Source organism: Echiichthys vipera (assembly GCF_963691815.1).
Source record: "Echiichthys vipera genome assembly, chromosome: 14".
Taxonomy (NCBI): domain Eukaryota; kingdom Metazoa; phylum Chordata; class Actinopteri; order Perciformes; family Trachinidae; genus Echiichthys; species Echiichthys vipera.
Genome location: NC_139839.1, coordinates 16436758 through 16463861, shown reverse-complemented (window position 1 = coordinate 16463861; position 27104 = coordinate 16436758). Strand labels below are relative to the sequence as shown.

Genomic DNA, 27104 nt, shown 5'->3' with positions numbered 1-27104 from the left:
GAAATGCCGCCAAAAATCTCCAACAGAGACACGTGCTTCTTCTCTTTAGTCAGCCACCAGCTACAGTGGCTGCTGGATTTACACTTTGACTCATTAAAAGCAGCTAAGACCCAGCGACCTACGGAAATTGACAAACAAAACTACCACAACCAAATTATGGCCAGTACTTGTTTCTCTCTGTTTGTTAATTGCTTATTGTTCTTATTGAACAATGCCCATTTAATGAAAATGCAGTTGTCAGCAGTAGGGATCGACCGATATGGATTTTTTAGGGCCGATGCCAATACCTATTTTTTTCAGCCTTAGCCGATGACCGATACGGACTGCCGATTTTCTTGAGCTGATATTTGGAGCCAATACCACTTTTGCTCCCTCAATTTACATCATAAAAATTGCACAATGATGATGATGACAAATGCTACGAGTCTCAATTTTTAAAAAAGGAACTAAAAAAGGCGTCTCAAGCAACACAGAGCTGCCTGTGGACGCCTGTTTCTAAATAATGCCGGGAAAAAAAATATCGACAAACGCAGCAGCCTGCATCCGCCATACAATACACCTAAAAAACGCAAATATTGGCCGATAATATTGGCCCGCCTATGTATCACATATTTATCACTAGTCAGCAGGTCATTCTGTTCCGTTCAGGCTGCAGTTTATTTCAGGTCCTCTTTGAACGCAAATAACCAGAGAGCAGTGAGCGAAGGGACAGAATCAGATTGTACATGACATTACACGATTTCATTAACCTGTACTCATGTTACTCATGTGATGCTCATTTGCCATAGGGCTGGCTACCAAACTTCGATACTTTTAGGCACCGACCATATTGCCTCCTTTGTATATAAAAAAATGCCTTTTCATTCAGTACCAAATTTCAATATCTGAGGAGTGAATCTCATCAGCATTAGTGAGGCAATAAGCATGCAGCATGCTGGTACCAAGATCTAATGATGCTGATTTTGGCTGTATAACATTACAGATTACATTACATTACATTGTAGAGGCATGCAGGAAAAACACTGTTATGGGTGTGTGTGTGTGTGTGTGTGTGTGTGTGTGTGTGTGTGTGTTTGTTAGTGTGTGTGTGTGTGTGTGTGTGTGTGTGTGTGTGTGTGGTGTTGTATTTTGAGAGGCTACAGTGTGTGTCAGATAGCAGTGAAACCTGTGACTTTTGTTAAAGTGTCAACAGATAACATTTGTATTGCTTGTCTATACGCCTCGCTTTAGCTGTCTACCACCGGGTACGAACTCTCGGCAAAATGACGACTTGCTTTACGGCACATATCTTGTCTGTTAAAATAACAATAAAAATTGGTTTCGAACAAAAGTATCGTTCAGGAACTGGTATTGAAGTCAAGAATTGGTTCCAGTATCAAACACTTTTGAATGATACCCAGCCCTACTGTGCCATATACCTGTATATATATATATTATGTTAAATTATACACTTGTAAATTATTAAATAAATTATTGTTTCTAATGTCCCATATGACGACTGGAACTGACTCTCCCACGCCACTACTTTTCAATTGAGCTCATTCCTAAACTGAGCACCCTGCAAGGAGAAATGTCCTCCGCAGCTCAAGCTGAACAGGCTCTGTGCAGTTAAAATAGCAGTGGTAAAGCACAATAACTCAGCCTCACCTCTCTGCTCATTAAAAGAGAACATTTTAATGGACATATCTGCTCTTCAGGGACTTCAATGTACTCCCATATGGGAAATAGAGAAAAAAATCCCCCCCTTGGAGCAAATAAATACGGGAGCTCTTAAGTCTTAATAGCCAGTGAGGCTGTTAAATAACATGTGGGCATATGAGATGGATCGTTATTAAGTGTGCATTACAGCTTACACCTGCTTGCATTTGTAGCTACAGTATGTATTCATTAATGCACTCCAGGCAACATGACTCCGCTCATATTCCCACTGATGTCAGCTGTGTCTTTGGTCTGTGTGACCAGTAGTTCTGATGTGGTCTCTGTCAGTGTCTCCTTCTTTGTCACGGAGCTCTCATAGAGGTTCGTAAGACACATGTCTTAAATAAATACTGTATATAAAGAAGTAGTTCCCTGTCAAATAAAGTATAATAAAGTAAATGGAAGAATGTCAATCTCACATAATCATAGTCATTTGTTTCTGAACATACTGCACCCATTAATCAGTTCTTATATGTTGCTGTAGCTGTGTCGACATGGTCCTTATCCTTATCATGTTTCCTCTACAAAACTAGATTTTATTTGAATTTGTAAATCTAAATCATCACTATCTTTCACATTATAATTTACAAGATGGCTAAAATAAGTTGATTCCAGATCACATCTTGAAATGGTCCAGGTGATCCGGTTACTGAAATCATCTTATGTTGCACTTTGATTTTCATGCTGTTAAGTTCCAATATCAAATTGCCCAATATGCATGTTCATAAAGGTGTAAAGTTGATCTGACACTTAAACGTGCCGGGAGGCCGGGTTTCCTCATAAATACATTATATTCCCATCAAAGTATTTATGTTGCAGAATTAGAATTAAAAAAACAAAACAATTAACAAGATTAGAGCATGTGTCTCTGAATGAAGCAAATTAGAATAAGAGAAACCACATTACCATGACTATCAATCTTTCTGGTTTGGGGATTTTTGGACCAATTATTTGTGTTTATAGTAATGCATTTTAAGTCATTCTGGATATATTTTTGTCTTAATTCACTTAAATTGGAATCATACAATAATGCACTTCTTTTAGTATCATTTTAGAAATGTTTTTCATCTGCAGCAAAAATGTGACAAATGTCTGAGTTTATTTTGATATGAGGTAAAAAAAAAATGATGTCACACTAGACATACTTTGGTAAACATATAACTGTGACCTACTGGCAGAAGAATAAGTGTAATGCGCTTTGCAATATGTTGCAATATTTATTTTTCTGACACAGCAACAGACCTGTTCCTAAGTGCTGACACTGAGTGTATTGTGCCATTGTAATTGTGTTCTGTATTGATCAGAAATGTATATGAATGGATGTGTGTGTGTGTGTGTGTGTGTGTGTGTGTGTGTGTGTGTGTGTGTGTGTTCGTGTGTGTGTGTCGTACCTTGACAGGAGAGATATGAGTGTGTGGTGTGTAGCCATGTATGGCCTCCATGGCAGCGAGGTTCTTGTCACTCATGTGAAGCATCTCTGCACTTTTTCCTGGAGCCAGATGTGCTGGACTGTGCTCCAAGGGGGGCGTCTCCTCATCCTGGTACCTGTACTTCTGCAGAAACATGCAGATACAGATAAGGGCTGTTAGTTAACAGCTCTCATATGAAATTAGCAACTATTGGCGTGGAGTGTATTTTTATATTAAAGAAAACACGTCAAAGGTTTATTAAATCACTAACAGACTCTATTGTCAGCCTCATTATTGTAAGTGTTCAGTGATGTCCTCTTTTAAACATTGATAATGTCAACGTCAGTGACATTTTCAACCGTGCGTGGGCATTCTATGCAAATCTTTTATATCACATAACATGTGTGACGCCTACAAGTGCAAAGTGAAGACATCAGAGGTCTCAATATTGCCATTGTGCACCAAGCAAAGCGATCCCCCTCCACAACCACATGGAGCAACCAGATCCATGACTCATAGTGGCTCTACTGTGGCAGGACATGTAGCTTCTTCCTAGTAGCCTCACTCCCCTACTGATAACCCACACCTAGGCAGCCTGCCAGCAGCCCACTGTGTTCGCCACACATGGTAGGTTTTATTCTAGGCGTGATGACACAAAATCTGCACACAGCACTTTCCATCACAAACACATCAGAAGGTGGGGAGCATCACAGTGGAGATCTGCCACACTGTCCTGTGGGTTAGTGCTTGCATTTTTAGCCACAAATCCGTACCCTCCTAAAGCCCCCCCAGGCCCACAATATGCTTTGCTGCACTGCAGATGTGAAGCAGCCCATTCTGAAGACAGATACATTTGGAGGGATCATCTGAATTTTGGCTGTTGGCCTGATGGCCTGCTCTGCCTATCTCCCCTTTCTTATTGTATTTTTGGAGGTAGACGGAGAGGGAGGTGCATCACCAAGCCCCGTCTCAGACAGGCTGCCTAGCAACCGGAGCAGAGCAGAGATTGCAGTGCCACAGTTGGGGCTGCCAGCATTGGTCCTGGATCACATTACATTGAGACAGCAAGAAAGAGAGGGAGTGAAACAGAGATGAAGATAAAGGAGAAAGTGAGGGGGGATGGGTAAAAATGACAAAAGTGAGGCCGTTCCATAAAGAGAAGCAGAAAACGGCAGCATGGTGGTGGAGCAGAGAGAGAATTAATAGTTGTTGATAGCACCCTTGACTGTTCCTTAATTACAGGTTGATAAGCAGGACATGGTTAAATTTTCTTTATTAAGCACTGCAGAGGCGGACATTGTTACATTAATGTAAACAGATTCCATATTATGTAACTGTATACCACCGACTACCTATATACAGTGTAATACAGAACTGAACAACTGCTGGTTTATTAATTATCTCAATCTTGTCTATATAAGTAAAATCTGAAAAGTAAGATTTGTATTAAATAATAGAAAAAACATTAACTTAAAACTCTGAAAGATTTGTAAATTACATGCATCACAGTTCAGAGCAGCCCTGGGCACTTTGGTCTCTGCTGCCTCCCCCTTTTCCTGCATGACCAACATTCATGCTGCCATGTTGCCTTCTGTCCCACTGGTGGGGGATGTGACAGTCAATGTTACAAGGTGTCCTTCTGGAGAGGGGTTTAGGTGTATTTCCTCTGACCACTGAATTGGGATGATTGTTGCCCAGTGCAGCATAATAGCACAACAACTTTCTAAAATACAAACAATTTGTCCAAGATTAAATTATTTGGAGGTAAATTAGTATTTTCTGATAAATCTTGCTTAATTATGTAAAATGCAGCAAAAACTATGGGTTCACGTGAAATTAAAGGAGGCATTTTTCCCCAAACATATCACTGAGAAGCAAATTCAGGTCAGACAATAAAGGGACACTTGGTATTATCAAGGTTCATCACAGTTAAGGGTTGCAACTAACCATTATTTTCATTGCAGAAGTTGTCTGGTCTATAAAATGGTAGAAATAGTAAAAAAAAAATGACCAGCCCTTTTTCTAAGGTGATGTCTTCAAAAACAGCATTCATGATAAATCTGTCTGTATCAATTATTTTTTCTGTCGATCGACTAATCGATGAGTCAACTAATCGTTGCAGCTCTTTTACTACCTTCCAGCTAGTAAATGACTCATAATTGTTCTCGCCTAGTGTTCCAAATATCAACCAATCCCTGATTAGATGGCTAAAAAATAACGGGAAGCTTCGAGTCCTGAGAAAAAAAGACAGTGAACCTCTGCCTGAGATGACGACACCTTAACCTTTCTGATGAGTGCACCAGCAGTCAGTAGTTTTCTGGTCCATACATTTCTACACAGATGCAGCATTTCACATAAGCTGCACTATTTTACACTAATTCACTCACCATGATTTAAGTAAGGTGACAAATATTGCTTTGTTACAAGGTAATATTGCACCACAGGTAAAAAAAAAAAAAAAAAAGTGAGCTGGTCATGTCAGAACTTATACAGAAGAACATTCAGACTGAACTCTAGAAAGGATGAATTCAAAACATCTGGAGTCCTTCATCTACACTATGCACTTAATTCATCTTGGTCCATGTATACATTTAGCTAATAAATGCCTTTTTGATATTGTTTAATATTGTTCTACAGTATTTTATTCAGTTTGAGCCAACGAATAGGTCTCTTTACCTGCGATATAAGGTCATTTACTATTTGTATGGTTTTAAGTTGTACAAATAAACATCTTGACTATTATTATATATTTGAAACTATTTCAATAAGGTCCTATTGAACCCCCAAAGTGTTGTGTTATTGCAATGAAAGGCATTATTAGTATTACCGGTCTTACGTACAATTGAAAGATTATTTCCTTGCCTGTGTAATGAAAGCTGTGTCTTTTATCAAATTACTGTTGAAATATTAACTAGCATATAAAATGTTTAATACAATTTATAGTTGGTATATGAAAGATAAGTTAGCAATATGTATAAATTGAAAGGCAAAGAAAATATGCAATAATACAAATTCCCATGTCCACTATTATATTAACAGAGAGATGCATTAATACATGTAAAGCAAACAGATTTGATACTACATAGTATCTGTTTTAATAAACATAATAGGACGCCGTGTCAATAGAATTTGTTTCCCCCCCAGTTCTTTTCTCACAAGAAGCAGGTTTATAACAGCTTGCAGCAATTATAACCAGCTCCTAACTGTACAAACAGCCACCTAAATTACCACTGCAACAAAATACCTCTGGGTTTCCTCAGCTTTATTGTATCAGTAAATCATCATGAAACTAATCCAGTACATCTTTAAGGAATTTTCTCTGCTGTAAAGGTCAATATCAGGGCAGTCTCCACAGTTTGCAGTTGCGTTCATTGGCCCTTCTGTACTATAATAAGAACTCCACACTGAGTGGCGGAATAAGCAGATCTTTTAACAGTAAAATTAGTTAACTCAATGTAGAGCAAATGTCAAATTCTATCTACTATCATCTTAGTTTGTAATTCAAGGACCAAGCTTGAGCTTTTAAATGACTAATCATAATGGAATGAAAGCTAACCTCACCTCTCTGGCGTGTCATTTCCAAGACTGCATATATGTGTGATGCGTTTGGGATTCCATCCATTTGCATTAAAAAACAAATAAAAGGAATAGTGATTCATCCAGTTTCTTCTACGTTTGCATTCATTTTAACATTTGCTGCTGTAATGAAGTCAGGGGGATTTTGTGCTGGGTGTAAAGTCTCTGTAATGCTTCACAGCGGTTTCAGAATGAACTAAATGTTGGAAATTAGTGGTATGCACCATAATACATCTCAATGGAGTAATTCTGGACAGGTAAATGTGTTTGAATCGGTTTTATAAAGAGTTGGTTAATTTAAACAAAGAGACACTTCTTTGTCCTATTCAAACAACTGCATATGATACATTAAAACCAAACAGCTTATTGGGATAATCACCTAGAATACACAAACTGTAAGGAATTGTTGAAAATTACAGATATTCAGTTTTGCCAAAAATACTGAACGTACCTGACTCTCCTATTAAACTTGAATATATTGACTGACCTGTGTCTTACCTCTAATATTTTACCTTCTGATGCTTTTTGTCTCTCTGCAACAATGCAGCCAATTTTGTACCTTTTTCGATCTCACCTCATACAGTTTGTGCTTTGTAATAACATGCTCATCAGCAATTACTATGCTGCAATCAGTAGACACAGTAACTACAAAAAAACTAAGTGAGTCCAAATTGGGGGAAATAACAAATATTTCAAAGGTCTATCACCTGTTTATCCCTGGACTCTGGGTTTAGTTAATTCATCAAAGACATGAATTCGCCTCCCTACACATATTTTATGTAGGCCAGAACACCTGCTGGATGTTAGTAGAGCAAACCCTCACATCAACCTTAGTACTGTATGTTTAAAATCTGACAGGCTCCTCATCATCATTGCTTTTTGTCACTTGGACAGCGTGTTGATGAGAGAACTAATTTAATTTGTTTTTAAGAAAGGTTCTAAGAAAAGTCTACGTCAGATTTGTGAAGATTCTTGAACAGCAGAATTGTTCGTATACCTATGATGATTAATCTCATCGTCCTCAAAAATTGAAAGCGTGTGCCAGTTGATCCTAATTAGGAGAGGTAAACGCCCTGCCATACCCCCTAAAAGAGCATGAGACTGCAAGGCTGTGTGCACACCGCCACACAGAAATGGAAAAGAAAACCTGTTAGAATTAAGTAAAAATTATTACAAAACATTATAAATGCTAAAAATGGAATTGTAATTTATATCATGTAATATTATACAGCTGTATAACTGAAATAAATCCAACAACTTACTATTTTGCACAACATGTAAGCACTCAAATGTGCTTTTGAGTGCATAAATGGTGAATGTCAGAATCTTATGAAATCTGTGTAAGTGGGTTTAAGAATTCAGGTTCATGAATGAGGCCCAGGGCTCATCTGAACTTTCTCTTTCCCACTAAAACCATTGTTGCCCTCTCAGTTGATCTTCACTCTCAAGACCTCAATTACAGCTTTCATCTCGTTTACATTATCACTATTGCTGTTGCCAGCCAACACCTACCAGTACAACTGTTCTTCTTTTTCATTTACATGCAAGCCTCAGAAAAAAAAGAAATATTCACTCATCTTCTGCCAATGCTAACTTCAGACTATTCTCCAAGGTGTCTCAGCACAACACTTTGACAAGTGTTAGTATCCTGTAGCTATGTATGCTGCATCAACAACAGACTTTACATATACCGTGGGGCAGAATCTGCACCAGGGCGGATTTTAATGTAAGAATCCTGTCCAGCCTAAATCAGAAAGTGGGGCTGCGACAAAGAAGAGCTTCTTATCCCCCCATGGAGACGCTCCAGATTTACCCGCTTTGCCCAGATTTAAGTCTGCTGTTGGGCGTAGTCACTCCAATCTCTTTGTAACGCTGACAATTAATGGCAAAGCTTCTGCCTGAACAGTCGCCCACTGAAAGGTGGCTTACCAAGAAGGAAGAGTGAAATACTTATTATGTAGATGTGTTTACTAATTTATTATTATGAATCAAAACAGCAGCAGCAGTACGATAGCTTTGTGCGTGGGGTTATTGAATACAGAGGGGCTCCTGGGAAGGTGAAGGTGTTTCATATTGAGCACCACCTCGACTGCATCAGTACACGCTCCCACAGGGAGACAATCAAGATGCCCATTCTGCCCAAGCACTATTCAAATTGTCCAACTAAAACTTTGATGAAACATGTAAAAATACTTCCATTGGTGCATGTTTTGAAGCTCATTACAGTCCCAACCAACTTAAGACTTTCCCTAAAGAATAAAAATAGAATCCCTAAAGTGCCTTCTTCACCACCAGAAGGCTTATGTTAAAACAGTGAAACCGGGAAACTCATAAAAAATATAGAAAGACAACTGTTTTTTTTTTAAACTCCCTGGATAGTTGCTGAGCATTGTTTTAGAAACTCAACATGTTGTCTTCCTTATATTTCAGTCTTTAATATTCACTTGTTAATTTATGTTGATCTAACCCAAATTAATGAGTCTGAATCTCATTTCTGTGGGATGATTCATCATTGATAAGACCCACACAGATGTATCATCCTCACATGTAATAATCAAATTAGAGTCACAGATACAATGGTGCCAGAGTGGGTGCTTGGCTGCAGTGCGTCTGCTGAGGGTAGTGCGGGGGAAGGCTTCTTGTCTGTCTGGAGCCTGTTTTCACAGGAACTCCATGCTTATATGTAATTCGGGAAAGGAACAATATATTTATATGATTAGTAGCATGAATTGCAGACTAGAGGGATTTTACCCAGAATATTTTTTCTTTAACATTAAACTAACTGCATGAAGCCATGGTGTAGGGCTAGGGAATATGACACAATCATATCAACATTGTGATCGTCTTATATTTTGAATAATGTAATATGATATAAGAGTTGTCTTTTCAGGGTTTTTTTAGGCTGCATTACAGTAAAAAATATATATTTTTCTGAATTTACAAGAGTGTTGAAGCTGTTCACTTTGCCTTTAACCACTTGGTCATTGTATCCACATTACTGATGATTATTTATAAAAAATATTTTGTGAAAGCACCAGTTGTCAACCCTACAATACTTAAGGTATTTGGTCAAAAATATTGGAATATTTGCATTTTCTCAATTTGAACCTTGCAAAAATAATGCACCTTAACACAATGAAGAAAATTAAATATATTAAATATAATATTATATATATATATTTGAGGGGCAACTTTTGCCTTCACTGTCTAAAAAAACAGGTCGTTTTTACAACATTTTGTGGACACTGTTAAAAAATAATAATAAATCAATCATTGGTGCATAAAGTGCCATTTTTTCTGTATGATATAATTTCCCATAATATAATGCAGTACAGTAGTCACCACCATGAACCAACATGAGTAAATAAAAAGCATGCTATTGCTATCATTTACGTTCAGCATTTATATGTAACAGCACTGTCTGTTAGTTAAATGAACTGGGGAAAAAAGTGATTGCTATATGAAGAACTAGGATATTAATCTTAACTAGTAACTCAAAAAAATTGTTTTTGGAAATATTTGGGGCTACAGGGGCATTATGAGATATCTTTGGGCATTTTTGCCCTTAGACCCCCTTAATTTCTGACACTGCCTCAACGTAAACCCTGTAAAAATGACCCAAAACAACAAATATCTGACAAAAATGAATTCTGTTTCATGTTGTGAAAGAACAAAGCCTTCACTTTTTTTGAGGATATGCTTCCATTAAAAAATACGCATGATTAGCAGCACAGTAAAAACACAAAGCATTCAAATGCTATATTTTTTGCAGTCTGCAGGTCAGGTGAAACCTCTTCGATTCTCCTCACAGGTCTCACACTTTGAAAGCTCAGTAATCTTAATCAGTTCATCCCCTCCCCCTCTGCCCATAGAAGTATGCAAATACCATTTTTATGCTGAGTACATACATTTTTATGTATGTTGCACTTGTAGTGGGGGCCTGTAGTGTTAACCCTCCCCCAGCCCTTTCTTTTGTCCACACACTCAAACATGCAAGTGGGTGCCATGATAACACACAGTACTGAAAGACTAGTAAATGGTTTCACCAGAACGTGCAATAATGGCAGCAGTGGTTATTTTCTTCAATCCTACGGTGTGATCAACGTTACTTGCAAAAACAGGTCTGAAACAGCTTCAGAGCACTGAGTAGTCGCTTTACTGCTGTGAGCAAACATCACCCTGAAACGATTGGCTATCCATGCATAATAAAAAGAGGAATCTGTTGATCTCAAGCATTCGTGTTTATCTGAAGCATTAGTAGGAAATTGTCTAAATACAGATATCTCCACTCCTCATATCAAAATGACTGATCTCAGAACTTTCCTTCAGTCTCCTTTTTCCTCTCATCTATGTATGTTTACGAAGAAGGTCCATGAAGCCCTATCCTGGAAACCAGATGAATCTGCAAACTCACGTTTCATTTGCTCTGGCAGACACATCTGGCCCCTCCTCCAATTAGGACAGATTTTCATCCAGCCAAGACGGGCCGAACACAATCGTGTAGTTACTGAATGTTACCGGCATTCTCCGTCGAGCGCTATGCACGGCGCTCATGAAGCTCAGATTAAACTGTCAAACTACAAAGTGCTACTCAAATATGAATCAAGATTCTGTGATCAACCCTGGCTGTAAAAATGACCTCTATTGGTTATTCAAATAGTCCATCACAATATCTCCTGTGTTGATGTGCTCACCTCAATGTTTTTTTTCGTGGCGAATCTAGGTGTACATGTAAGGTGTAATGTAACTAGGTGTAAACACTCATATTGACAAGTTTGAAGATTTGATTTTTTTCAAATATGATGTCAGGTCTCCTGAAGGAAACCCATACACTCATCCTCAGTGAGACACTCTTTCCTTTATGAGAAACATCTACTTGTGAGGTTGCTGCCATTTCTGTACAGTGCTAGTTTTTATACTGTGAGTGTTCTACTTACTCCTGGCTGCAACCTCTGCATCCATAGCCCACACAACACCAGCTGCAGTATTTGATAGCAGATAAGCTGAGAAGAGCAAGTTAGCAAGAACGAGGCGCCCCTGAATGCTTCAGTCTTAGACCTGAGCAGAGCATTAGCAAATATCTGCCGTCACACTTTGTTGTTGCCACATCTCTCTGTGAACTCACTGTCAGAGCTGAGACTCACTGCTCTTTATAAAAAAATGATGACACAAACGGCAGGATAAAATAGGTCAAATCCATAGGAGGAAATGTGTGTTTGCGCAGCTATAAAAACAGTTACAGTAAGGATGTGTAATGTAAAACCAGCGCCTCATATAGAGGAGCACAGAACGCACTCTGCTTTGATATAATCTGCTGATATTTTTCCACATCATTACTCCTGATCATCTGATTGGTCGACTGGTAATGAGTGACATCAGGTCGATTTCCTGTCCATTTTCCAGTAAAGACGTCTGAGAATTGATTCTCAGGGTGAGGTGAGCATCGATCTTGATATTGAGATGAAGGCACACTGATCCCAGAGTCGTAAATCATTCATTACATTAATACTCAGTTTTCATTTAAACTCTGTCCTTTGGCTGGTGTGCATTGCTTGGCCTTCGATATAAGCACAGCACTGAATAGTAGCTTAAAGAAAAACTTCAGCGAGGCAATCGTGATTAAATGTTGTGAGGCCATCAATGAGCATTAAGCATAAAAGAGCACATTAAAGCACTGCTGAACGCTTCCAACCACATAAAGAGCCTTTCAATTAAGATTCTGAATAAAAGATGACTGAGTGGCTCTGCGCTGGGCTTTGTTTAAGAACAAAGGTTATGTAAACAAATAACCTTGGAACGTCACCTTGGCAAATGAACAGTCATGTGACAGCTATTGTAGAGAGAGCTATAGTTTAGCAAACAGGATAGTCCTGGAGAATATTGGGAATAAAAGCAAAGAGGTAAAGTTGGAAATGTGTTAGAGTAGTAGGGAAAGGATATAAAGGAACAGTAAAAGCACATCCCTGCAATATACTGTACATCTTAAAAGATCTTGCCAAATCATATGCCACAGTTAACAACCCACCACGAGACTGCAACAGACTGGATGCAAGCTGTTTGGGGGCTACTGAAATATGTACAGCAGGTATTGGGGTATGTTGAAGGGAAACTATGACACTAGATACATTCGCCTGGTTAACATCTTAATAAAACAACAAAATGGAGGCTAATCTGATGATTGGCATGTTTAGTAGCCTGGCATCACTAGACTTATCTGCAAATGCACATTAGTTTCAATTCATTTTTGATTTTCAAGGGGCGTTATCAACGGTGCAGACGGGTGTCTTCCATTCGAAAGACTAGCTTTTCGATTCCCCCGGCTCCTCCTGTCCTCGGGCAAGACACTGAACCCCAAATTGCTCCCTGTGCTGCGCTTTAGTGTGTAAATGTGGTTTAAATGATTCGATTAGATTAGATGATGGGCAGGTAGCCTCTGCCATCAGTGTATGAATGTCTGTGTGATAAGGTGAATGTGACAAATAGTGTAAAATCACCTTGAGTTGTCAGAAGACTAGAAAGTCCATTTACTACCCAAACAGGAAAAGAATGGCTGCCCGGTCACAAACTTTCTCAAATTACAGCTAAACTGTACACTAAAATGTGTTTCTAAAAACATTTGAGGCAGCAAATGTACAAAACTGTAACAGAATATTGATTAATTTAGATAAGCGCTGCCTAGTTTGGCAATTTGATCTTCAGTTTCATTACCCTGATGCGTCAGGCCGGACGCAGTATGTCAGTAACTTCGTTCGGTAACTACATTCTAGCATGATGCTCCTCTGTCAGTAATCTTCTTAAACCCGCCTCATATGAGATCAATGGTTGTGATTGGTCTGCCCAGGGCCTGGCTGGCTGGAAATCTGTGTGAATAGGAGGGGGGCCAAACGTATCAGCGCAAACATTAGCATGCAGATTTGTCTAGTTTCCCGGCTGCATGTTTAGCATAGGATATATAAGGAAAGATATGAAACATATCAAAGATAAGATAAGAAAACAGAAAGATAAGGAAACAAAGATAAGGAAACAGTTAAATAATAAAGTTTTACATACAAATGAGATAAAATGCTTGTAGCATGTGTATTAGATGAGCTGAAACCCATTATTATAGGCCAGATCTGTTATAACAACATGCAAACCGAGCACAATTGAAATGAGTAGTCAATCCCGTTTTGAAATCTGCTCCTCTTACAGACTAGATGTTTGCTGTGGGGTTACATTTCACTCGCTGGTCATGATGACTGTGGAGGAAACTTGATTATGTGGGAGGAGAATTTTAATGTTTTCCACAAGGAAGGAGTGGAGTCTCAGATGGAGACAGAGAGGAAGACATGAGCCAGGAGGGAGGGAGGACACATGGGATTATCTGTGCTAGTAATACTGAACACTGAGCACAGCAGGAGCTCCCTTTCAGGAACCCACAGAGCAAACAAACCCCATTAAGTAGCGGTGTCTCACAAATATAGGACTTTTTTTTTGTCATCTACCAGACAAAACGTAAAAATAATCACGGTTGATAAAATATAACTAAAATATCCACCTAGTTCATATCTAATAACTACTTAGAGTGAACCAGCTTCTAGGAACAAGACACAACACAAACACAAATGTCTAAATTATCTGGAGCTCTGTATACATGTACACATCACTTTGGCAAGCGTAGAGACAAATCCTGGACAGAGCGGACCAGCGTTGTCAGATCTGGCTTTGAAAAAGCTAAGACGAGAAGCGCCATATGGAGGGAAACTCTGAGCTGGCTGCCATTCTGGAAACACCTGAAGCTGCGAGGGAGGGGGTGTTGGGGATGTGATGGACGATCAGTGAATGAATGAATGACCATGCTCTCTCTTTGGAAAAAACACCGCCTCTCTCACTCAACATTAAGACAAAACCCTTGACAACAAATTGGCCTGCTTTGCTGATGATTAGCAGCCGGGCTCTGATTCATCAGTGTGCTGTAGAAAACAGCAGGAGTACTGTTCCTGTTACCTGATTTCCTGCTTTTTTTTTTAGCAGTGTACAGTTTCTCTTATGATAAATGATATCTAAGTGGCCCCCAGCAATAAAGTGCATTTCCCAAGGTCAAAAACATGCCATGTAGTTTGCTCAGCAGGCATGCAAAGATAAATGGGACTCAAATGAGCACGGGCTACCATAAGGTTAGCCTTATAACGTGACCTGCCCTGCAATACACGTCTGATAATGATGATGGACGTCTGATTCATTAAATATCACTAACACTTATGGATTAAAAATAACAGCAAAAACAAAACCTTGCCTGCCAAGGATGCTGCTGCTGCCTGTTTATGTGTAAATGGAAATCGTCCATCAATGAGCTCTTAAAGAAGCGCTCAGGCGGTGATGTAAAGGTAATATGCTGTGAATAAGCTGGTACCTGAAAGCATATGGACAAGAGAGGAAGCCGTAGGTGACTGTGATCACAGCACTAATTACTAGTGGCTGTGCAGAGAAAAAACGCGCGGTTCAAATCATTTCAAATGGCACAAAACCAAACGAGCACTTTCTCACAAAAGCCTTTTTTTTTGTTGTTTCATATTTCTACAAACTAACATCTCGATAGCAATCGCTCCTGCCCCATCTGCCTGCAGTTGCAACCCAGTCTTACCTTGCACCCGAACATGAGAGAGAGGGTCCGGTTGCTGCAGATGACCTTACACTGGCACATGACCGGCGACAGACACTTTAAATTCCTGACAGGCAGAGACATCAGTCCACAGGCTCAACCGCAGACACACACACACAGCACAGACCGGAGCACGTCGGTCCGCTCGCCACTCACTTCAGAGCCGCGATACACGAGAGCCGTGGATGCTGAGAGGGGAGGGGGGTCGGTGATGCCCGGTTAACAGGCGGGCTTCCCGGTTGAAACGTGACCGTAGCGGAAGGCTACTTGGGTCCATTTGTTCTTAATGCAACTTCATGATCGTGCATGGTTTGACACGTTTACAGCGTCGGTCTGTCGCGATGCAATGCCATGTTGTCCATATGTCTAATGGCAGCATCATTCATGATTTGCTCTCTCTCTCTCTCCTCTCTCTCTCTCTCTCTCTCTCTCTCTCTCTCTCTCTCTCTCTCTCTCTCTCTCTCTCTCTCGCTCTCTCATTGACCGTAAAATTTGTACTCAACGCGCACGCAGCTGGAATCAAAGGAGAAACAGTGAAGACACTGAATAGAGAGCAACGGTAAAGCCTGCCTACCCTATCTGTATGTAGCCTATTGGTAGTAGATAATCAAACACACGCACACATACACGCACACACACACACACACACACACACACACACACACACACACACACACACACACACACACACACACACACACACACACACACACACACACACACACACACACACACACACACACACGGCAGTTGAACCTGGGAAATTTTAAATGGCTCCCACAGCTTGTTTCACCACCACATGTTACAGTGTGATTATTGCGCCCCCTGTTGGATCTTTAGAAAAATGCTGGAGTAGCTGTCCAGCGTCCTGAAATGTTTTACGGCAGTTAATAGCACTTGGTGGCTGCAAAATGTCTTCATGCATCTACTCGGTGATTGAGCTAAAGTGGGAGTGTCATTCATCAACACACCCTCAAGTTTTTATAAATGAGCTCAAATACCACAGGCAGGAACTTTGCCCTCATTTCTCATGAATGCTGTGAATTCAACCACTACACACAAATATGTAAACCAATGAATGCACTCACAAGAGAGGAGATAACAACACACTGAGAAGTGTAGAGCTTACTGTTGCTGTATCAGTATTTATATTTTCACTTATCATCTCATATTACAGTGCACAGCATTCATTTGACCCTGACTGTTCTATTCATATATTTGTCATAATTTTGTCTGAAAGTACACCGTCTAAATGTTAAGCTTGTTTTCAATCAATTTAAGTGATTCAAGTGGAGCAATTTAGTTGGAAGTGTTCAGTGAAAAGCTGCTTTCCCCCTGATAGAGATCATATGGCTCTTGTTATTAAAAGTGTTGAGATAACTGATAAGTTTGACTTCATATAGGCAACTTAAACCTCTCTAAATGATGTTTGGTCTTAAAGATTTCTGAAATAATAACAACAAATGATTGATGTACTAATAATCTTAATAGAATTTGTTAATAATAATAGATACAGATGTATATGGCTCTTTTCCAGGTGCTCAAAGATGTTTTGTTGTGGTTACACAATTGAAGTTGTAATAGATAACCAGCAATAGCAGGTAACCTCTTTTTTTCATACCAAAGATCATTATGTCTTAACAGGCTTTACGTCTTTCACAAGAGGAAGGTCTCATTTTATTTGTGGTTTTGTTCCTCTCCACTCCTTTGTGTGATTGTGCTGACATGGTGAGCCCACAGGGTGGAGTGAGAGAACCAGGTAGGCTAGATTTAAATATTGTGCATTCATCTCAGGACCAACTGCGGCGCAGGGCTCAACGCTCTGCGGTGACGTCAGCCTTAAACACAGACTGTTCCAAATACACCAATGTGCTGCTGATATATTTTTTTTTTTTTAACCTTATCACCTTCCCTGATAGTTGGGGATATCCTGGGAAACATGCAATGTGCTAAAGAAAGCAGGATTACCACATGCCCAGGGAGGCCATGAATTGAACACAGTGTGAAGTAGACTAGTGTAACTTTTTTCTTAGAAAAATATTTGTTTCGGTTAACTCAAAGACCGGAGAAAACAGATCAATACAAACAATACAAAAATGTTTAAGAAGGCACAATGGCTAATAATGTGATTTTCAGAGCAATAATATGAATATCTATAAAGCTAGATAGCCCTCTGTCCTGATCACATAATAGAAAGACGTACTATGTGTGTGTGTGTGTGTGTGTGTGTGTGTGTGTGTGTGTGTGTGTGTGTGTGTGTGTGTGTGTGTGTGTGTGTGTGTGTGTGTGTGTGTGTGTGTGTGTGTGTGTGTGTGTGTGTGTGTGTGTGTGTGTGTGTGTGTGTGTGTGTGTGTGCGCGTGTGTGTGTGTGTGTGTGTGTGTGCGTGTGTGTGTGGGCGGGCATGGCCTTGTTCACATTTTTCTTTTAGTACTCCAGATGTATGACGCTGTTTTCTAACTTTATACTTTATCTGTGATCACATAATGACACTAAGAAGAGGTTTCAAGCCCACCACCGTTTCCATGGATATTTCTAAAAAAGAAAACTCTGTCCTTGATTGCAGCATTGAATGCCATATCATCAGAGACTCTGACTGTACACTGACAAAGGCTGCAAAGCTGAGTAACAGATTTGCAGTAGGCCACCACCTCTTGAAAATCACACAAGAGTGGTGCCACACATATTAGGTTTTTGGGGGTTTCTACTGGACATTTACATGCCTTAATTTTCAAAAACACATACTTTTCTCATACAGTCTGTCTGAATGTATCTGCATTTATGTATGTATGTATGTATGTATGTATGTATGTGTATATATTTTCACTTTCTATGTATAGTATATTTGTGACATCACAACCGTACAGAGGTCCTGACGGCTTGTTTAAAGGCACATTTTCTTTATATGGGCTGTGTGCATTTCTCTTTGAATTGAGTGTTTTGATACTGTACTTTCACAGTATTTATAAAGCACCTCAACCTGCTTTATAATTTGAAGAAAATACCTTTTTACTACAGTAGTTACTGTATGTATCTGATTTATCAGCTGCAGTCATTGAAAGGAGTTTCTTAGCTGTGGTTCTGCTTTGACTTGAAATAATTGTTGACAGAGAAAATAAAACTTTTAATCTCTGTCCACAGAGCTCTAACCGGTATAAGAACAGCAGGAGGGAAGTCAAGCCATGTTAGCTGCCTCTCCTTGGTTTTAACAGAAACTCAGTTTTCACAGACATGCCTTTGAAGGTTGTTTTGTTCAACCCTCCTGTATATAGGACCAACCTATTAGATGAAAACTGCATACTACATATGTGTGTTTATACATTTAAGTAGATTTAATTTGATCCAGGCAGCATTTTCAGGCAAGCAATACATAAAGAAGGATATGACTATAACACCATCTAATCATCATAGATACAGCATCATTTCCATGGAGATCATATACTGTAAATGGCTTCCCCCTTCCACTACGGCATTATGTAAGCGTAGGAGTCACATGGAAACCTGAACTGTGCAGTGTTGAGGATAGCATTAACATCCTAATGCTGCATTGTGTGTGTATGTGTGTGTGTGTGTGTGTGTGTGTGTGTGTGTGTGTGTGTGTGTGTGTGTGTGTGTGTGTGTGTGTGTGTGTGTGTGTGTGTGTGTGTGTGTGTGTGTGTGTGTGTGTGTGTGTGTGTGTGTGTGTGTGTGTGTGTGTGTGTGTGAGAGAGACAGAGAGAGAGAGAGAGAGAGAGAGGAGTGTTTCCATGACAACATCTGCAGGGGGTGGCACATTCCTAACAAATAGTCCACTTTCCAGCAGCATTCTGGCCACCATATCGTATATGATGACTGCTTCTGTCACGGGTGATTGGGCACATAAAGGCAGGCGCCTCATGCTACTACTACATGCGTCACATGCCATGACACATGCCAGTGTTTTCTCTAATTCACAGAGAATATAAAGAAGCACTGTGACTTGAAGAGTGCTGGCATTATTCACCACTGGCTGTTAAAGCAGCTCACTGAGCCTGTGAGTGCCAGAAAATGGTGCTAAGCCTAATACACTGTAGGTTGAGCCAGATGTGCCATACTTGACATTTTCTCATGTTTTCTGCAAGCCATGGTAGCCATTTTTTCATGTTTAACTGTATGAGTGGTTGAGAAAAACATACCATTAGTGATTTACCTTTGCATAAGAGATAAAGAAAGGCATTACAGCCTGATCACAGCCGGACTGAATGTAAACTTAAGTATGAGCCAGAGTCGGAGAAATGAATTGATGTCTTTTTTAAGTCTTTGTATGTCAATGATTTTAGATTAGTTAGTTCTGTGGGTTGAATAGCAGCTGCTCCACTAAAAAGTGGCCTTCCTTTTACTGGTCTACCAATAACCACTTTATACTATTTAGTGTTAATTAGTCTTATCAGACCCTTACACTATTCAATCTGTCCTTAACCTATATTCAGGTAAGCTCCGGCTGGCATGTGTAGTTTTCAAGTATAGAAAGCTAATCTAAACAGTGTGGTAACTAACTAAATTGGGTGGAAAAAAACCTGGATCTTAAAGCTGGGACACACTAAGCTGACAGTCAGCCATCTGTCAAAGTTGGGCCTATGTTGTGCATCTGTCGCCCTAGTTTTTGCGGTGTACCCACATCGTTTGCACTAGTCGGCCCTTGTTCGCTGTGTTTTGGCCGATTCTGCATGTTGGATCGGTGTCGGAGCAGTTGGAGCCCATTGATGAGAGAAATCACTCTTATTGGCAGCTCAGATCAGTGCATAAGAAGAGAAACAAAAGTGAGTAAAGTAGACACACATCTAAAATACAGAAATTGTGAGATCACAAACAAACTTACATCAAGTAAGATTAGCCATTGAGCTCTTTACTAGAAAAGGTTCATAATTTTTTCCGTTATTGTTTGCTCATGCACAGTAAATATCATTAGTTCTTTCACCATCGGGTTGTGGGGACACACTAGCGTCTTCAGACATCCTGTCAATCTCCCTCATCCCTTTTTGAATGAGGAACACAGACCACTGCCACCTGCGAGTACGGAGAGTTATTTCCTCTCACCCAGGCACAGAATGTACGTACTAGTTTGCTGTCTGGTGTAGTCTTCAAGTGTGTTCAAGTGCCCCTTTTTGGGCGAGACACAAGTTACACAACAGTCGTCCTTTGTCACCACGACTTCTTTGAAGTCAGTTTGGTGTGTCCCAGCCTTTGCAAAACAAGCATCCGGTCTTCAGCTTTCTATAACCTCCAGTATTCAACAGCTTTGACAATGAAGTAGTCTAACCAAAGTGCAAACAAATCTGGGAATCTCCTGAGGCTCTGAGACTGCTTCAGCTCTACTGACTAGGAAATCACCCTAGGTGAGAATTATAGTATTCACACCCACACAGAACCTGCTACATCTGATTTATCTCGGCTTGAATATGTAATTTCACCTGTTCTTACTAGAAAATACAATTGTTGTTTTAAAAAAGAAAAAAATACAGCACATGGTCGGTTTAAAAATTAGCAAGTAAAATTAAGAGGATGAATCACCCTTAAAATCCTTAACTTATTCTATAAATTGCACAGAGATTATTTATTCCTAGTGAAATAAACAAAACAGCGGCATGGTGGTGTGGTGTCGCCTCACAGCAAGAGTGTTCCTGGTTCGAATCTGTGTGGAGTTTGCATGTTCTCCCCGTGTTCTCCAGCTTCCTTCCACAGTCCAAAGACATGCACATGTTAGGTTAATTGATTACAATTGATTATTGTATATATATTATATATATTATATATTGCCCGTAGGTGTCTGTCCATATGTGCCATGTGATAGACTGGCGTCCTGTCCAGGGTGTACCCCGCCTCATGGCCAATGTCACCTGGGATCGGCTCCAGCCGCGACCCCGTTAGGGACAAGACAAAACAACATAACACTCCAAACCGGGACACCCTGTGGTCAACTCCGCTACGGGTGCAACAGCAGCACTTAAGTGTTCCTCTACAACTGTAATGTTTCATATCTGATAATTCTGCTTCTATCTCTCGCAAAACCACCCAGCTGTGTAAATTTAACATGCCAGAATAGAGTCATCTCCAACAGTGATGAGTGAACTTGGAGCAATGCTTTATGCATGAAGTATGGTGTGCATGATACACCTTCAACACACTTCAAAAGCCTAAAAATATCGATTAGCCCTGAAATGCACTTATCTTTCTCCTTTTTTTTGTAGCTGTAGACATGCTCGGAGACAGTTATTAAATGGTTAAATTGAGCTCTTGGGAATAATTATCTGCACCACCCCCAAACTGAGATGAAAACATCTACACCATAATCATTAAAGTCAAACAGATCCTCGTCCTTTGACAAGTGAAGAATGTCACAATGCAACTATTGGTCTAATTCTATACAGCCATCACCTCACTTCCTCTACCACACTCTGGTTCTGCTGTGCCTCCTCCCACACTCAAGACAACAGTGTGTTATCCACAGTGCTGAGACAGTCCCCTGCCAGTTGTCCCCCATAACATGTATGATGCAAAAAAAGTGGAAGAGGGATCACTAAGGACTGCCAGCTCCATCTCCAACCCGTACTAAAATCTGTCAATTGTAAACCAGAACCACCCACAAGCTAAAAAGCTTTCTCTCACCTAAAGCAGCCCCCATGAGCCTCTCCATTGTTTCTAGCATTGGAACATGCTACCACAATGGCTGTCTGTGTTGTAAATGCCATTATGCAATGTGTATCCACTGTATAGCTAACATTTTACTTAATACAACTAAATATTATTTAACTTGCATTGTTTTCACCCTATATTATTAATATATATACATATAATATATACTCTATCTATCTATCTATCTATCTATCTATCTATCTATCTATGTATCTATCTATCTATCTATCTATCTATCTATCTATCTATCTATACAGTATATTGTTGTAAATTTTCTCACTAATAAAAACATAATGTCACAGAGCAGAATGATTAGAGGTGGGACAGATTTTAATACAAATAGTATACAGATTTCTGAGAGATGATGTCATTTGAAATGATATAGTTATATGCTTTAATTTACATGTATTCTGTAGCAACTATGGAATACGAAATATACTGATAAGCAGCAGGATGTGGACAGACTATTAGTTTAATTTTGCAAAATCCTCCTGACCGACAGCTGAGAGACGCCAAGATCGTCTGTGTTGCAGAGCTGCATTTTTCCCCATGGCCAAATAGTGGAGAGTTGTAACAACTTTAATCCGTTGTGATATAGGGTGGGTTTTATTCGTTGGTGATGTGATGGCATTTCTGACCAACTCTACCACGTTCATAATGCAATCTCCATTTAGGCGATACCTTTTTAAAAGCTCACTATCATTTAATCTCTTCAAAATGTTGACTGCAGCAGCCATGTTAGGTCCTTCCTGATTGACTCTGAGCGACTTGGGAGGTCCTCTCCTAAGTCACGCTTTTATAGATGTAGGACCTACTTTTAGCGCTAAATGCTTTGTGAGTCCTAAAATTAGGGTTGAAATTAGAGTTACACCTAAATCAGCAAGTTAGGACCTACTCCTAGCCTTAAGATGTTTTGTGAATATGGCCCCTGGTCACTTAGCGGGCAGTACATTGCTAACCATTACATAACATTTGCCTTTGGGTGGTAGCTTGCCCCCAACTTAAGGCTTTAAAATACAGTCATGATGCTTTTTCCATCGTTATGAACCAGGTAGCCTAAAGTGTCACTTTCATTTACGACACTTAACTCTATAGATCAATGGTCAATAAGATAGGAGTGACTTCATGGAATTTTGTCCACGTTGTTTATCTCCAGTTACATGAAATGTCTCTGCTGCTGTGCTCTGGTGTCGGCTGAGAACATTTTAAAAGTATAAATGTGTGTATTTGTCATTTTGGATTGCTTCATTAATGAAGGCAAGCTGGCCAAAAACATTTGGTGAATAGCAGCACTTTGTACTGGAGAAGAGTTGTAAGAGGAGTTTTAATTACATTGGACTTCCATTGGAGCTCCTACTGGTGTGCACCTTGCCGTGTTTGGCTTGCCTCACACTTTTAACAGTATATTTTTTTGGAGTCACCTCTGATGAAATGCAACAAAGAGGCTCAGATCGCCACTGATTTGGCTCGGCGTGTAGCGAGCGCAGCAGGGGATCAGTCTGGTCAGCCAACAGGTAGAGCTGACTGGCAGTGTCTATGCTCCAGTTACCCACCACTGCCATCTAACAGTATTAATACATTGAGTTTACACACATTGACTGTTTACTGTACATCAAATCCTGTTGGTAGCAACATTACATGTGTGATATTTGTGGGTACTCAGTTGAATATATAGCTTGGGTGTTAACGGCAGATTTCAAGGGACCCAAGGACGCTTTACATGAAGGTGGAACAAGTTACTAACTAATGGAATAGTGGACACATTGTTTGCCAGGAATTTCAGAATAAACTAATCTAACTTCCAGGAGTTGACAGTGGAAACAGCCAGTGAGTCATATGAGTTAAATGTTCACTACATCAAAACTTATTCTGCAAAAACGTTTTCATATCCCATTTAGCCATAACACTAACTGTTTTTTGACAAATAGAAAAAACACCTCAAGCGAGCTTAATAACTTTATTGCTCTATTAAGGAGTTTTTATTGAATTTTGCCATTTCCGCTCAGCTTTCCTATTGAGATACTTACCAGTCAGCTTCTGATAAGAGATAGGACAAATAAAAGTCAATGGGTGCATAAAAAAAGCACACGTTCTATTTTCTATTGTGACAGCATGATTTTGAATAGTCTAATTAGACTATTCAAGGATCAGGTTGCCGGGAAATCACTGAAGACTCTCACCTATAAAATTAATGGGTTTCCACCCACATCAGATGAGCTGTGTATAGCAGCCCTTCATAGACACTGTCCTCCAAATGTAGGGTACCAAACTTAATCGGACAAATTGAACTAAACTCATCATATGTAGTTGAAATTCTTCTACAATCAATGGCTGGTTGAAGTTTATGAGCCACAGAACTCAATAGATACTTGGTATCTCCACTGGTGATGCTCTGACAGTTCTGGTTTGCAGCCATCTTCACTTCTTGCTTGTACTCATCCTTTCTTTGCCTTCAGTATGGCCTTGACAACGTATACACATCAGTTAAACTAGAGGTCTGGTGACTGACTTGGCTATTCAAGAACATCACACCGTTTGGCCAGACGTAATCTCCTTTGTTTCTTTGACTGTATGGTAAGGATCATTTCCATGCTGATAAAGCATTTTTCAAAAGTTCTAATGCATTCATTTCGATCTGGGCACTGTTGCTTTCACATTCATCCCGCTGCTGCTGTCAGCAGGGAAATTATCAATGAACTCAAGTGAGATGACTCCACTGGCACCCAGACCATGACACCTCCACTATGTTTGACAAATGAGGTGGTATGCCTTGGATTATGGCATAGATTATGTTTCTATTTTTCACGCTTTCTTTCCAACACTCTGCTGCTGGTCGATCATTGTCTCATGTGTCCATTACACTCCGATTCAGAGCTCTACGGGGTTCCTGGAGCGCTTGACGCTTTAACTGTAACCTGGCCTTTCTGAGGTTTTTATCTTGTGGTGAACCTGCTGAGGTTATACAGGTGTAGTCTTGTCATGATGTTTGTCTTGTCAGAGTGTCATGTGTCTGTTGGACAGCTGTTTTTTTCCCCTTGAACTTCCAGTTTATTCCTCTGTCATCAACAGTACTGGTCCTCCTTTATCTAACAGGTTGTTCACAGTTGCTGAAAGGTGCATTATTGCTTCCTACAGCTTTTTAGACCTCCTGTAGCGCTATGGAGCTGTTTTTCTGAGCTGGTCCCTGACGCACGTGGGTGATACACAGCCCTACCAGTGGTGTCACACTATTCCTCTGAGCAACAGGTGACGGTAATGTGAAAAATACAGGATTTTAACAATGCAGGATTTAAAACACTTTAAAAAATCGGCTTTACAAATGTTTTATGTGAAAGGAATTCCACCAGCATGTTTGTTACACAATGCGTTTGAATGTCTAATACTAAATGTGAACATAACTTGTTTTTGTTAGCAAAAAAAGAAAAAAAGAAAAAAAAAACCCAGAGGGCCATTTAAACTGTTGATTTTTACATCCAAATGTTTAGCCTCAACACTGATTTATTCGGTTTTTCCAGCCTTGTGTTGGCCTCCTTAACTGGCACTGACACATATTTGGTCTTCACATTGAGAGACAAATGTCACAACCAGAGTCAACTCCAGATATTTTTACATTGAGTCTATGGGAATTTGGCGACATTTGCTACATGCTTAATCTGACGTGAATGCAAATACCTTTACATTAAAGCAGAGAGTCAGGACTTTCACTTCAGTTGTTTTTTTTCAATCCAACATGCTGATGCACAGAGGAAAAACTACAAATATGTGTCAATGTACTAGATATTGCAGTATTGTATACGCAAATAATGATTCTCCTTCATCAGAGCCACTTACGGTTCAAATCTGTTGCACAATAAACTTTATATTTGTGTGCGTTTACATTCGCAATAACAACTCTAACACAGTTAATAACCAGTGCAAATCTGTGTAAGATGAACACACACTCACACTCACACACACACACACACACACACACACAGAGAGAGAGAAAGATCTAGATTAAGTGAAATCTTTGTGCCGTAACACTCAACCAAACCAGTACAAGCTCATCATGTCTATTCAGCTAATCAAGGCTGGAGGAGCTTTTGACTTCTCTTGGCTGCTCCGTGTTTTCATGTGTGCGTCCTGTATTCAAGGGTGCTACCCTGGGCGTGTGATGAAAACCCCTTCCCTCACCTCTAATCCTAATCTCTTTCCCTGACGTTGATGCTTTTAACCCTAAAAATGCAATGACCTCTTTCAAAGTGACGTACATTTTTAGTCAATTGGAGGATTGTTCTCACCTTGGACCACTGGGCTTGTGTTCTAGTGTCCTCACAAGGATAAAGGGGTACAGGCATATTAAATATTTTAAAATATATATATTGACCATACCTATCCAAACAGAGAATCAAACCATTGCATACATGAATCTATATGATGCTTTAATCAACAAGTCTGCTAGAGTTTTACTCCGACTACTGCGTGTCTGAAAATGCTCACTGACACATACACACCCACATGTGCCAGGCCATGTTCATACGTAATAACTCAAGTGCATGAAAAAACCTACCCACAGCATACGTATTAGGAGAGCAAAAGAAATCCTCATACACATATTTCTGATTAATTTATGACAGTGGACGAGATTGCGAGCATGTTCGATGCAATATACACAGATGTAGATGCAGACCTCCCCAAAGCCTGCCAGAACGACTAGCAGACTTTCAAGCTAACATGCAAAACAGAGGCAGCAACAGAGAGAGATGGAACAAGAAGAACGACACAAACGGAGAGGTGAATTTACCTACCACACACGGGCAGAGGGAAGGGAGCTTAGTGCGGCCCTTCATGAGCGAGAGACAGAGGAAAAACAGCCTCCCAGACACCCGCAGTAGAGGAGGAGAGGGATGGGGAGAAAGAGAGAGAGAGATGGGAGGCTGGGAAAGGGTAAGGGGAAATAAAAAAGAGGGAGGGGGAGACAGGGAAGGGGAAGGGGGGGTGTCGTAGCAGACGAGGAGAGAGAGTTTTCCTGGAAGCCAGAGTTGTTGGTGTTGGGTATATCTTGATGTTAAAGGCAAGGGTCTGAACAGAGAGGACTGGCAGCCTGCTCTAGCCGTGACTCATACAATTCGTTTGTCACTGCTGGTGAGTG

At 40.0% G+C, this 27104-nt stretch overlaps 1 protein-coding gene across 1 annotated transcript in view; it reads right to left on the bottom strand.

Moving 5' to 3' along the window:
* dlg4a (discs, large homolog 4a) overlaps positions 1 to 27104 on the bottom strand; it is a gene marked incomplete at its 5' end in the record, with an annotated part of 71578 nt that overhangs the window by 31106 nt on the left and 13368 nt on the right. Inside the window, one exon of the mRNA XM_083926690.1 lies at positions 3090 to 3251. Within this exon, the coding sequence (XP_083782816.1) occupies positions 3090 to 3251 (162 nt within the window). The remainder of the gene's footprint in view (positions 1 to 3089; positions 3252 to 27104) is intronic.